The sequence below is a fragment of the Poecilia reticulata genome, unplaced genomic scaffold (assembly GCF_000633615.1).
Source record: "Poecilia reticulata strain Guanapo unplaced genomic scaffold, Guppy_female_1.0+MT scaffold_207, whole genome shotgun sequence".
Lineage (NCBI taxonomy): Eukaryota > Metazoa > Chordata > Actinopteri > Cyprinodontiformes > Poeciliidae > Poecilia > Poecilia reticulata.
In genome coordinates, this window is record NW_007615021.1 from 394,376 (window position 1) to 406,493 (window position 12,118).

The 12,118-nt window shown below is 43.1% G+C and overlaps 1 protein-coding gene across 4 annotated transcripts in view; it reads right to left on the reverse strand.

Annotated features, from left to right (window-relative positions):
• Positions 1-12,118, reverse strand: part of enox1 (ecto-NOX disulfide-thiol exchanger 1) — an 88,644-nt gene that overhangs the window by 20,541 nt on the left and 55,985 nt on the right. For 3 of the 4 annotated variants that reach the window (XM_008402274.2, XM_008402275.2, XM_008402276.2), the window contains exons 2-6: positions 11,822-11,952; positions 11,582-11,719; positions 4,675-4,842; positions 4,271-4,477; positions 3,702-3,935 (exon numbers count right to left, since the gene is read on the reverse strand). In XM_008402274.2, the coding sequence (XP_008400496.1) occupies positions 3,702-3,935; positions 4,271-4,477; positions 4,675-4,842; positions 11,582-11,719; positions 11,822-11,831 (757 nt within the window). In that variant the 5' untranslated portion in view covers positions 11,832-11,952. The remainder of the gene's footprint in view (positions 1-3,701; positions 3,936-4,270; positions 4,478-4,674; positions 4,843-11,581; positions 11,720-11,821; positions 11,953-12,118) is intronic. The other variant, XM_008402277.2, reaches the window with a different exon arrangement.

The following is a 12,118-nucleotide window of genomic DNA, read 5'->3' on the forward strand; positions in this document are numbered from 1 at the left end:
CCCCCCCCAACACTAGCCATGTGTCAGCTTTATTAACAGTGTTTTTCAAAGGGGTGGTGGGAAAAATGAAAAACTACCAAAAATATATCTAAAATTTTTATTCACAATTTTTTAAATATAATTTTTCATTTTAATAAATTTGAATCATTATCATAAAATATAAATTAAGATAACTTATTGAAATGTTATTCCCCATACTCATGTTTCTTATAGGTTGTCAAATTTATCAGGCTGCTTAGCCTCTCAAGCTAGCAAAGCTAGCAAGCGCAAAATTATTTATTATAATTTTTATCATAGAATCTAATCTGTTTTACAATCATTATCATAAAATATAAGTTAAAATAACTTAATGAAATGTTATTCACCAGGCTCATCTGATTGGCTGCAAAATTTATCAAACTGCTTAGCTCCTCAAAGTAGCACGGCTGGCAAGCGCGAAATGGAAACATTTTCGTCAAGAAAAAGCCTGAAGGAACCTTCCAGAAGCCGCGCTGTGGAGAACACTGGTAAGCAGAAAAACATGGTCAACTAATATCAAAAGGTATATGGCAGTATTTATGCTAAACAAATGTAATAATCATTTAACATAGAATAAATGTGACAACAAACATTAAGCAAGTGAATGTTTCTCTGCATATTTTGTAGCATTGTCTGTGGGCTAGCCAAAAGCTAATGCTGTTTGGGGGGGCATGGCAGGGAAAAGTTTGGGAACTTCTATCACATTTTATTAACTAATTATTCAACTTAAGAGACTGTTATTCAGTTCAGCTGAGCCCTATCGATGCTCTTTAAACACCGCCTCTTTAAGAACGCCATGGTAACTCTGTGTTTGAGCGACATCCGACTGAACGGTTGGGCGTTGAATCGTAAGTCGCTGGCTTGGTCTTTTCTTTTGATTTAAGTTCTTCGTTTCCCCCCTGGCTGGCTGGTGTTTATTCCTTCAGTGAGTGTTAAGGCTGGTCATTTGGGAACACCAGCAACACACACAGGCTCCAATCACCAGTCCACACAAAATAACAACGTTGACTACAACAAACTGCTGAGTTTTCTGGTTGACACGTCATTTAAAACCATGTAATGGTTCTTCATGGCTGCAGCTCTCTGCAGGGAGTCCTTGGGGCAGAATCGTCCCCGTTGTCTGCCAGCGCTACACTCAGTACTTCATCCATAGAAAACACTCTCCAATGTATTTGCTCTGTCGCTTTAACAAAAGGATAATGTAGAGAGAACAACATGGCTAAATATAGCAGGGATGGGAAAAGGAACAAGCAGACTGCAGAGTTCTCCTTCTGTAGCATCGCTGCTGGAGCGGATGAGCATTAACCGGTCTGGACCAGTACGCTTTGGCACGTGTTCTACGACATTTTCCTGTTTTTGTTTTGTTGTTGATGTATAGACGTATTCAGTAGACAGAGGAGATTCTGAAGTGTTTTCAGATTCTCCATTATTTTATATCTATTTAGACACATTGGGTTGATATGAAAATGTGTAAAAGTGTGAATTACTGTTTGTCTAGTAATTATTGCAGGGCTGTAAATTCAAAATTCTATGGGCAATCAGTGTTGACAAAACTCTGTCACAGAAAAGCCAAAGACAAACTCCGCCTTGAAGAAGTCGTCACAACATGGCTGGTCTTTTAACCCTCTACCAACGTTTCTACCAGGGTTGCACTGAGAAGTTGCTCCTGTAATGAGCTCTGCTGATGTGCTGTGACGAGGTGTCTGCTAATTGCTGCTGGCTAGTCTGAAGGAGCTGAGTGCGGGAGGGGTGCTGTGTCACGTGGAAGCTCAGAAGCACGGAAACCGCAGCACGGACGAGGAGCTTCGTCCTGGAAGGCGGGGCTAGGTCCACCCAGGCGTTTTCCACAGCTGAATGGTTGCCATGGAGATTAAAGGGTTTCTCAAACATGCATTAAGGAATCAAAGCAACACTCTAGGAATGTTTTTGATGAAGGAATAATGTTATAAAGCCAAAAATATCTACTTTACATAACACTGCCCTTTGATACTGTAGGAAAAAAAGCGCTTTAACCGAAAACTATTTCTGCATTTGAAGTCTGGGGTGTGAACTCCAGACGTTTTCATTCACTTCCTAGCATTACTGCTATTAATGTGTGCTAGCGTATGGGAAAATATGGTAGATGCAGAGAGGCTTACTACAGTAGAGCCAGTAAATTATCCTGCTATAGTTACATTTATTATGGCGTCAAACAACAACACAGGGTGGCACATAAAGCTGGGTTCGCAATGTTTAAGGAGAAACTAATGATCACTGTAGAATAAATAAGTAGTGGATTGGTTTTCAATTAGATTGAATTAAACTAAATGACCTAACTGGTTCCAGCCCAGCCCGTTTTCCAGGAACCCAGAGAGGAGAAGTCGTCTCCTCCCTGCAGATACGCAGCCGCTCTCGTTCCGGGGAAAGATGGACTTCCGCCCCGGCCGAGCGGAGGATACATAACGGAGGAGGAGCGGTGACCTTCACACTCCCCCACAAACAATCGCTCATCCTCGGCTTCTCACTCCGCTCCTCATTCAGCTCACTCCCACGCTGTTTCTTCTGCAGCCTCCCGTTGTGCAGAAGAAGCAGGTGAAACATTTAGAAGCAGGATGGAGGGGAAAGAGGAAACAAGAGAAGAGACCCCTTCATCTATTCGTACTCCCAATCCAGACCTACACAGTGGTCATTTTGTCCCACATCCATCTAGTTTTGCTTTCCTCAACATCAAGGTTTTAACTTTTTTGATATACTTGCAAGATAAGCTTGGTTTTACACAAAAAATCTGTCATTTCCAGTTAAAAGGCTTTTTTCCCCCCCTAAACAAAATACGGGTAAAATCGGTTTACAAACTTTCCTTTAAGGAATCGATTTATTCTTGAACACCTCAATCCTCGTTTGACAGGTACAAGTCTTACTGATTTTGAGATGAATTTATTCTATATGAAACCAGATGTGAGAAAAAAAAAAAAAAAAAGAGCAGGGAAAAGGCCCTTTGCCACATTCTGAAAATTGGAAACACGTTTTGGCACCGGCTTCTTCCTCGCTTTGTCGACCCGACAGATGAGAGCACAAACTCCGCTCTCATCTGTTCGCGATGAATATTGAGGACTCAAATGTCAAGAACGGCGCACAAAGTGCAGGGGAAGGAAAAAAAAACCTGGAAGAGTCTGGAAAATGGTGAACCTATGAAATAAACAACGTTTGGGAACCCTGTAATCAGGCTGATGAGTTCAGATTTTCATTCTTCAACATCAAAAAACACATATATACAAATCAAATCCAGTTCCATTCCATTGACTTGATGGTAATCTGTCATTTTTGTGCAATTCACATGATTTAACAAGCAGATTAACCCGATTCGTTTCCACAAACGGGGCAAAGATCGATAATTGTTCAGCCTCTTAAAAGATTCATCTGCCTTTGGCATTACACCCAGCAGGTGGTCTGAGCAGCAGGTTATACAACACAAACACGTAAACCTGTGCGTCATCTTTAAGGAGCTTTACGTGATTCTGAACTAAAATGTCACTGTATCCAGAACGCCTCCAGATTTTACTCTTGCTGAAGCAAATCGCCAGTGACGACGTTTCCTTCACACGCACTGGAAATAAAACGAGCTGCCTCGACCTTTAATACCAAGCAGGACGACATTTAGCTGTGAATCTACCGCCACTGGTCCCGTTCCTCTTAGCGTGACCCACCTTTTAGTTTCTCTGCCAGCAGCCCCGCCTCGTGCTCAGAGTAGTGCACGACGGGGGGAGGAGACGGCGGACGCAGGCGGTCTTCGTGAATTTTTCGCCGGTGCCTCTCCTCCCTGGCCAGCAGGCGCTGCTTGCACTCCCACTCGTACAAATCGTCCCTGGCCTGAGCGAAGTCCACGTGGATCCTCCCGGAGTCCTTCTTGTCCGTGCTGGAGCCGATGCGCATCCGATATCCTGAACAAGAAACAGCGAAGCGCGGTAAACTCTCATAAAAGGTTGAGTCCTCCGTTCGCCAGGCTCTTGGGATCTAACATGATCTGCCTTACACCAAGTTTTCTGCCAGAAAAACAGAAGTTAATCGACTCTGGAGACACATTTGATAGACTGACTACGTTCCTAACAAAGTTAGAGATACTGCAGATGATCAACAGAGTCAGAAGTAATATTACAGTGGATTCTCCGGAGTCAGGCGACACCAAAATATCACAAATAGCTATAAGTAAGTACAACCTGGGTTTATTTAGTCCTGATAACAAAATCAAAATATAAAATATGAGCTTTTTGCTCACCTGACAAATATAGAGCCTTGTCAATCATGAACTCCTCGCTGAAACGAATGTGGCAGAAGTTCTTCTTGCTCTTCCGGATGGCGATGATGTCCCCACACTGGTCGAACACCTCCCTGATGATGTCCTCCGTGGCGTTCTCAGGCAGGCCTCCCACAAACACCGTCTTACAGCCGGGGGGCCGCTCCCGCGTCGACGGAGGGGGCAGATCTGAGGTCACCAGCACAGGCGTCATTACGCCGCAGTGTAATCGTTTTCTAAACTGGGACAAATCTGCAACTCATGAGACGATATTTAGGCTTTACTTGATACGTCTATCGATATTCTGGTAGTTATTGCTTAATCTGCTTTGGATCTCCTTTTTAAGAAACAACTGTCCCCCAGAGAACGGGCTGACGGGTTCTTACTGGGGTTCTGAGGGAACAGAGTGCAGCTCTTGCAGTGGATGATCTCCTTGATGACAGGCACGTCGGGGGGAATGGGTGGAGGCGGGACCAGGCTGATGCCTCCCATCATGGGGTTGATTGGTGCAATAAGGCCCAGTCCGGGGTCGAATCTCGGGATGCACAGAGATTCTGTAGGACAGACAGCAGAACAACAACAGCAAACAACACAGACTGTTTGAAATCGGCAAGACGAAACAGTTTTACACCACTAAATTAATCGAAGGCAATATTTAATCGGATATGATTTTTTAAGATTTACTTGAGAGTTTGCACAAGATCGCAACACATTACGACCGTCAAAAACGCGTCTTCAAGTTTGACACGTGTTCACTTTGAATGCAGACGCTTGACATTTTGTTCTACACCTAATGCTTTCCAACTTCATGTTGGAATGGCCTAGTCAAAACTCAGGCCTAATCGTGTTTGGAAGAATGTAATTTAATGGTCTTCTCGTATTGTAACCTTTAATTCAGTGATGTCCAGGGGCCAAAAACCGGCAAATTTAAACTATTGGCATTTTTCATTTAAACTCACTAAATGAAAGTTGAGCTCAGTGTGATTTTTGTTTTGTTTAGTTTTATTTTACATTCTCAACAATAAGCCAAATTTTAATCTGTACATCATTAAGAAGGGCTTCAGACTGTTATTAAAAGAAAAACAATTTCAAAATTTTTTTAGTCATCCATTGTTCTGTTGGACAGATATTCTTTTACCACTCTAGACTTGTGGCCAGGGGCCTAACAAAGTCATCTCAAAGGCCACAAATGGCCCCCAGACCACACTTTGGACACCCCTGCTTTAAGATATAATTGGCAGGTCGAAGCTTTATCAAGCCAGAGACCTCAGAGGATCTCAATGCAGAACTGAGGTCATCATGACAATTTATAGGATTATTATCACACTTTTAAGGTCTCCTAAAACTGGTGTCTTGTTTTCCTCATGCTGGATTTTGATAAAGCTTCTTCTTTTTTTTTTTTAACTAAAATACTGTTTAAAGTACAGCTCCAAATAGTACATTAATAAACTGCTCTCCAACTTATCAGAAACATAAAAAGATCCCGGCCTCAAAAGTGGGTCAGACAACAAAGGAAGGAAAACCAAAGAGATAAAAAAGCTTCGCTATAATCTGGGAGGTAGCAGATAGGAAGAAGAGAAAGCTGCAGATTGGATCTGTGGTGGAAAGAAAAAAAAAATGAAAATACATCATCTGAAATAGGCCTGCGGGAAAGATGGAGGAGAAGGAGGGAAGAACAGGGTGTCTTTTCTCCAGGACAAAGAAAGTGAAGAAGAATGGGGAAGATAAACAATGAGAAAACAGAGGCGACAGCAGCAATGCCTCTCCTGTCTGGAGTGGTGGGTGGGGTGGGGGGTTGCAGGAGGGCGGTGCAGCGCCACACGTCTCCCCCCCCCTCCTCCCCCCGTCTCCCACACTGCAATAACAAGGGAGCGGGAGGAACAGAACGTCAGCAGAAAATCCTCCTGCACGGCGGCCCCACAGAGTCGCAGCTCCGCCGCCAACACAGTGATTCAAATCGCACGAGAGAGGGGCTGTCACAGGAGGACGTGATGAACGCCTCCCGAATCGTAATTTAATAGAAATAAATGTTTCTTTTGTTTCTCTGTGCACAGAACTGATAAAATGCAGCCCTGATTCACAGTGAAAGCCTTTTCTTTTCTTTTCTTTTTTTTTTTACTGCTGCTGCTGGTCTGAACAGTCGGAACACGAGAGAAAACAGAGACTGAGGCTCTTTAAATGTCCTGTTGACTTAACGAGGAGGGGAATTTAGCACTTATGCTAATTTGATAAAAATCAAGATGAAATACTGTTTAATTTTTGCAAACTGGCTCAAGGTCGGTCAGATTGGATGGAGAACATCAATTTTAAAGGGGCAACGTTATGTAAAAGCAATGTTTTTTTTAGCTTTACATCATGTTGTAATGTTATTCCCCCATCAAAAACAAACTGGACGTTGATTTGATTCTTCCATGCATGTTTGAGATATCCTTTAATCTCCATGGCAACCATTCAACTGTGCAAAATGCTTGGGTGGACCTAGCTCCACCTTTGTCCCGTCAGACCGTCAGTTCTCGAAACTACACACACACACACACACCGTTCGTAAAGGTGTACGAAGGACACACGGGGCTGGAAGCCCAAGGGATCCAAATGATCCCATCTCTGCGGGAGAGTTAATAGAAATTCATAGTTCCAGTTTTAATGTGTTGGACAGTTCTTAACTTAATCTCTTTAAATGTTTTCCTTGACTAATGCTTGCCAATGATTTGTGTTCCCACACCTGACAGTCTGGTAGACTCGGCTAGACTGGGGACCAAATATTGAAACATTTGTTCTCTTTCCAGCTGTCAAACGATCCAAACCCTTTGAAAAGCCTTTGGTCACACATTCACCTGTGGTTTGGAAGAAGACAGCGGTTGTATGATTTCTCTTTTGACTTTGACATGAGCCATTTCACCACCGTGTTTGTTTTTGTTGAATTTACCCAGAATGCCCAGCGCTATTGTTCGCTTCCTGCTTTTGGAGCGGTCTCCTCTCCGTTTGGCGTTAACATTACACATTTGCGCCAGAGGTCACTCAACAGATCTGAGAAATTCTTTTTTAGGCAAACCAGAGTTTGAATGTTTGGTTCGGATCAGAGTTCGATTGCACGTTCACACCTCCCCAAACGCACCAGACTTTCTAGACAAACAAACTAGGGTTTAATTAAAGTGGCCCAAACATGCTTAGCACCTTTTTCACGACCACAAGGTGTTGTCTCTCTACATGGTTGTTAGCCACCCCTGAGTTGGGGTTGTTGGCAGCTGGAACCAGGCAGCGTACAACCAACAAGAGGCTCGTATCATTTTGGTTTGGTTAAAATCCAGGTGGGAACACTTTGTTTCACCAGCACTCCAAACAGGCACTGTACACTGGCCCCTCTGGCATTGTCATTCACACTTATGTGTTGTGCTACTGTTCTGAGCTACAATCATGCTCTTTTAAACACTTACGCAATTATTTATTTATTTTTCTAGTGAATTATCTTGCCACTTTTAAACCGTATTTTTCTTAGAGAGGCTTGTTTTCTGAGCAGCTATTCTAACAGATGTGTTAGGAATAACCGCAGTAACTCCTAACATATCTGGAATTTTTTTCTTTAGCATTCAAACAAACTCAATCCTGCAGGCCCTCAATGCTGCAGGCCCTCAATGCTTTCGCGTTTGGAAAATAATATTGGAGCCGCATAATATCGGAGATCTTCAGGCTTATCAAAAAGAGAAATAAAAACATGCGGCGAGATAATCGGGCATAAATCTGAGCCGCTGCAGCACTAAGAGATTCTTCAGGTCCTATGAAAACTCATTAAAGTGCCTTCTGCTGTAACCCCCTGACAGGTAAATTGCACATCTCTGTGTCACGCATTCACTGTAATCACACGGGGGTCGCTTCTCGCTCCCGGCTCTTCTCTCGGAGCCAAACATCAAGCCGAGCCAGGTTCGTTTGTTTGGCTCCGAGCTCTGGCTCTGCCTCTGCCAGAGACTCAAACACAGGAAGAGATAGAGAAAGAGGCACAATAAACACACACACACACAGAGGCAGGCACAGCCAAAATCGGGGGCAAATAAACGCAACCCCCCCCCCAAAAAAAAAAACACGATTTGAAGGGAGAAAAATAAGTGTTTAAGCCCGGTAAATGTGATTATTTTAAAAACGGCTTAAAGCGGAACCGCCAAAAGACGTGAGCCGCGGCGGCAGCCTGGCAGCGAGACATCTGACTGCGATTAGTGCGCCGCAGAGACGCGGACTGTGAGGTTTAAAGTCATCCTGAGTCTAATATTTAATTGAAACAAACATCCGAACGTGACCTGGACACGTCTCCAGCCCTATTAATCATGTGAGAGACAGTAGACGCTCCTGTAGGATTCCACCAAAACCCAAATCTGCAATTTGTAGGCTAATTTTCAGAACAATTTTCTGCGTGCTCCCTGAGCGCCTGTATTCATCAATTATAAAAACAATATCCAGAACCAGATGCCGGCAGAGCCGTCAAACCTCCTGTGAGAGAATTTGTTTGCTTAAAACTAGAGACGCACGATCCACTTTTTCCACCTCCGATATCGATAGCTGAGGTTTGATATCGGCCAATACCGATCCGATACGAACAGTACTGAATTGACTCAAAATGTTTATTTTATTCAAACCCAGAAATAAATGTACTAAATTACAAATGTATCTGATAACTCTGCACCACCACAGCACACTTGAATGGACCAATAGATTCACAGGCTTGGTAGAATGCTAAATGTGCTAATGGAGGAGAAACAACTTACCTTACATTAAAACTGTTTATACGCCGCCATCGGTGGCTATGCTAACTAGCATTAGCAATCATGGCAGGATCTGTTATGGAAGAACTAGCTGTAGCATAGCAAAGAGCAAGGGGGAGGCTGTGAGCAGTGCGTATACAAGGGTGATTGACAGCACTAAGACTCTCCTCCTGGCTCTGATTCTAGCCGGGAGTGATGGATTTCTGCCAATGGCAGTAGAACCACAGGGAAGTGATGGATGAGCTTGATTTTTTTCATGTTATCATGTCTCATATTACACTATTATGACATAGTGAAAGTTTTAACAAATATGTCAAATAAAAAAAAGTTTGCAAACAGTTACGTACAGGACTAAGAAAGATGAATAAAAACTCCATCTTACAGTCACGTACAGAAATAAACATACTTTTCAGAATCCTCACGTTTGTGCGTATTGTTGTTCATTTTGACCCTAGAGCGTCACTGTTTTACCGTGAATTTGATATTTATCCAGATTTAAGTGCAGCCCAAACTAAGAACACTTGTATCTCATGGTATTCATTTCAGTCGGGCAAAAGCTGTGGACACCTTCACCACCGCTGCGTAAACATGAGACCGTCTCTCTCCTGGAAGTGTCAACACATGTTTTTGTGATTCGCAGCTAAAGCTCCACATACTGCATCAGATTCACTTCATGTCACGCTTGTCTCATTTTCCCTAAACGTTCCCACATGTGGCGGAGGAGGACGTCCGTTTCCAGAGGTGAAGGTAGCGGAGCGTCATGCCATCACTATGATGTCATCACGCATTTTACTTCACCACAGAACTTATCCGGGTCCACACGCTGAAACATTCTGGCAACAAACACACAATTATACAGAAATTAAAAGAAACTTGTGTGTAGAATAAATATTGTGTTGTTGGAGTTCAGTTAAAATCCCTCTGTGTTTTGTAAAGTTTTCACACACTCAGTATGAGGAATTACAGAACATTTGGGCGTCACAGAAGGACAGAAACTGAAGGACTGAATAACTCCAGATGCACACAGCTCTGTTTTTTGTTTCTTTTTCCTGAGGCCGGCATTCCCGAGAAAAGTGCCACAGCTGGATATCTGGAAGCAGATCTTGAAAAGATGGAAAGGAGCGTCGCAACAGAGGAGAAACGCCGGACATTTATTTTGGAGCGAGTTCTGCTCAGTGAAGCTCATTAGAGCGACAGCAGTGCTTGGAAACATCTGGTACTGCAGATAAATTCACACACATGCAAAATCTCTCACTTCAGAGAGTTCCACCACTTCTTTGCATGTCTGGTGTGCAATTTAAAATCAATCGAAAAGAAAAGAAGTGCTGCTTTTTTTAAAATAACACAATCCTAAGTTTTTTGCATAATTATTTTACAAATTCTTGTTTTTTTTTTTGCTTTTTGCACCAGTCGTCTTTAATTGCAGTATTCAGACAGAAAACAGACAAAAAGGTCTTGATATCGGGAGTCAAAGCCTGGATGCCTGTGTTGAGGACAAACAGACTTTAACTGGACCATTTTAATTTGTTTTAGTCTTTTGGAGATTCTAAAGTGTTTCCCTCCAAATATCCCTGAATTCAGTTCCATCCATCGTCTCATGAACTCTGACCAGCTTTTTCTGTTCCTGTTAAAGAAACATTCCCACACAGCATGATGCTGCCACCACCACACTTCACAGTGCTGGTTGCATGTTCAGGGCGGTGTGTCTCGTTAGCCTCCTAGATATCAAATATGACTTAAAGGAAATTTGACTTAATTTAACGCCTTGAAATTGGGCCTCTGTCCCTTTAAGAAGCTCCTGCTCTTTTTGTAACTCCTCCTTCAGGAAGTCATCACAACATGGCTCCTCTATTAATCCTTTATCAATGTTTTTACCAGCGCTTCACTAAGAAGTACTTTCTATAATGAGCTCAGGAAATGCACAGTTCCAGGTGTTTGCTAATTGCTGCTGGCTAGTCTGGAGGAGCTGCTATGTGAGGTGGAAGCTTGGAAACTGCAGCTCTGAGGAGGAGCTGCACCTCGAAGGCGGGGCTAAGTCCACCCAGGCATTTTGGCAATCCTGAATGGTTGCCATGGAGATAAAAGGATTTCTCAGACATGCATGAACAAGCCAAGGCAACACTTGAGGTATGTTTTTGAGGGAACAACATTATAACATGACATAAAGCTGAACAAAGTCAATTCTACATAATGCTGCCCAGCTAAGCATAAACATCTCCGCACTTTTCACATTTTCATTTCTAAGAACATAATATTTCTTCGACCTTCTATTTATTCACCCCTTTTTCTTTTTTTTTTACTTTGAGTGTAAATCTTGACAACAAGCCCATGCTAGCACCGCGCCGCTCATTCTGGATGTTGTAGGATTTACATTTTTAATTAAATGTGCTCAGATTTAAAGTGTATGCTTTTATTGTCTCTGCGCAGGCAGGGAAAAGGACCATCAAACAGGAGAAAAAGGCATCTTCACATGTAGCCAGAGATAAAGACATAATCCTCAACACAATGACATGAAAGACTTCACGTAGCGAGAAGGCAGTACCTGAAACCAGCTGCTGCCCGCTGATGCCCACAGGCATGATGCCCAGGTTGTTCATGGCTGTGGCCCAGGCTCCATGATCAGCAATGGGGATGCTCAGGGGGTTCTGCTCAGCTCCAAGGTTACCTGGACCATCAGCTGCTGGAACAAATTTGTCGGAAACAGACAATCTTTCATCCCGAAAATCACCAACCTTGATTTGCTCAAAGTTTTGTCAGGCAGTTTCAGCTTTTCATTATTTACCACTGGCCATAGCAGGTCGTCCTTTGTCGTCGTCGTCTGAAGTCCTGTCATCAGATTGCCTGTGAGACAGACGGAGCCATGGATCAGCGGACGTGTCGGCTAGTTTGGTCTGATCCGCTTTCACGGTTTACCTGTGCGAGACAGAAAACAAGGAAAAATAGGGACAAAGTCATCGAAGGAAAAAAAAACTCAGTAGGAATCTACATTAGTGGATTTTTTTTTAGACACGGTTGCAATTCCCAGCTGTGTTTCCAGCAATAAAAGCCGCACACGCACACACACACACACACACACACA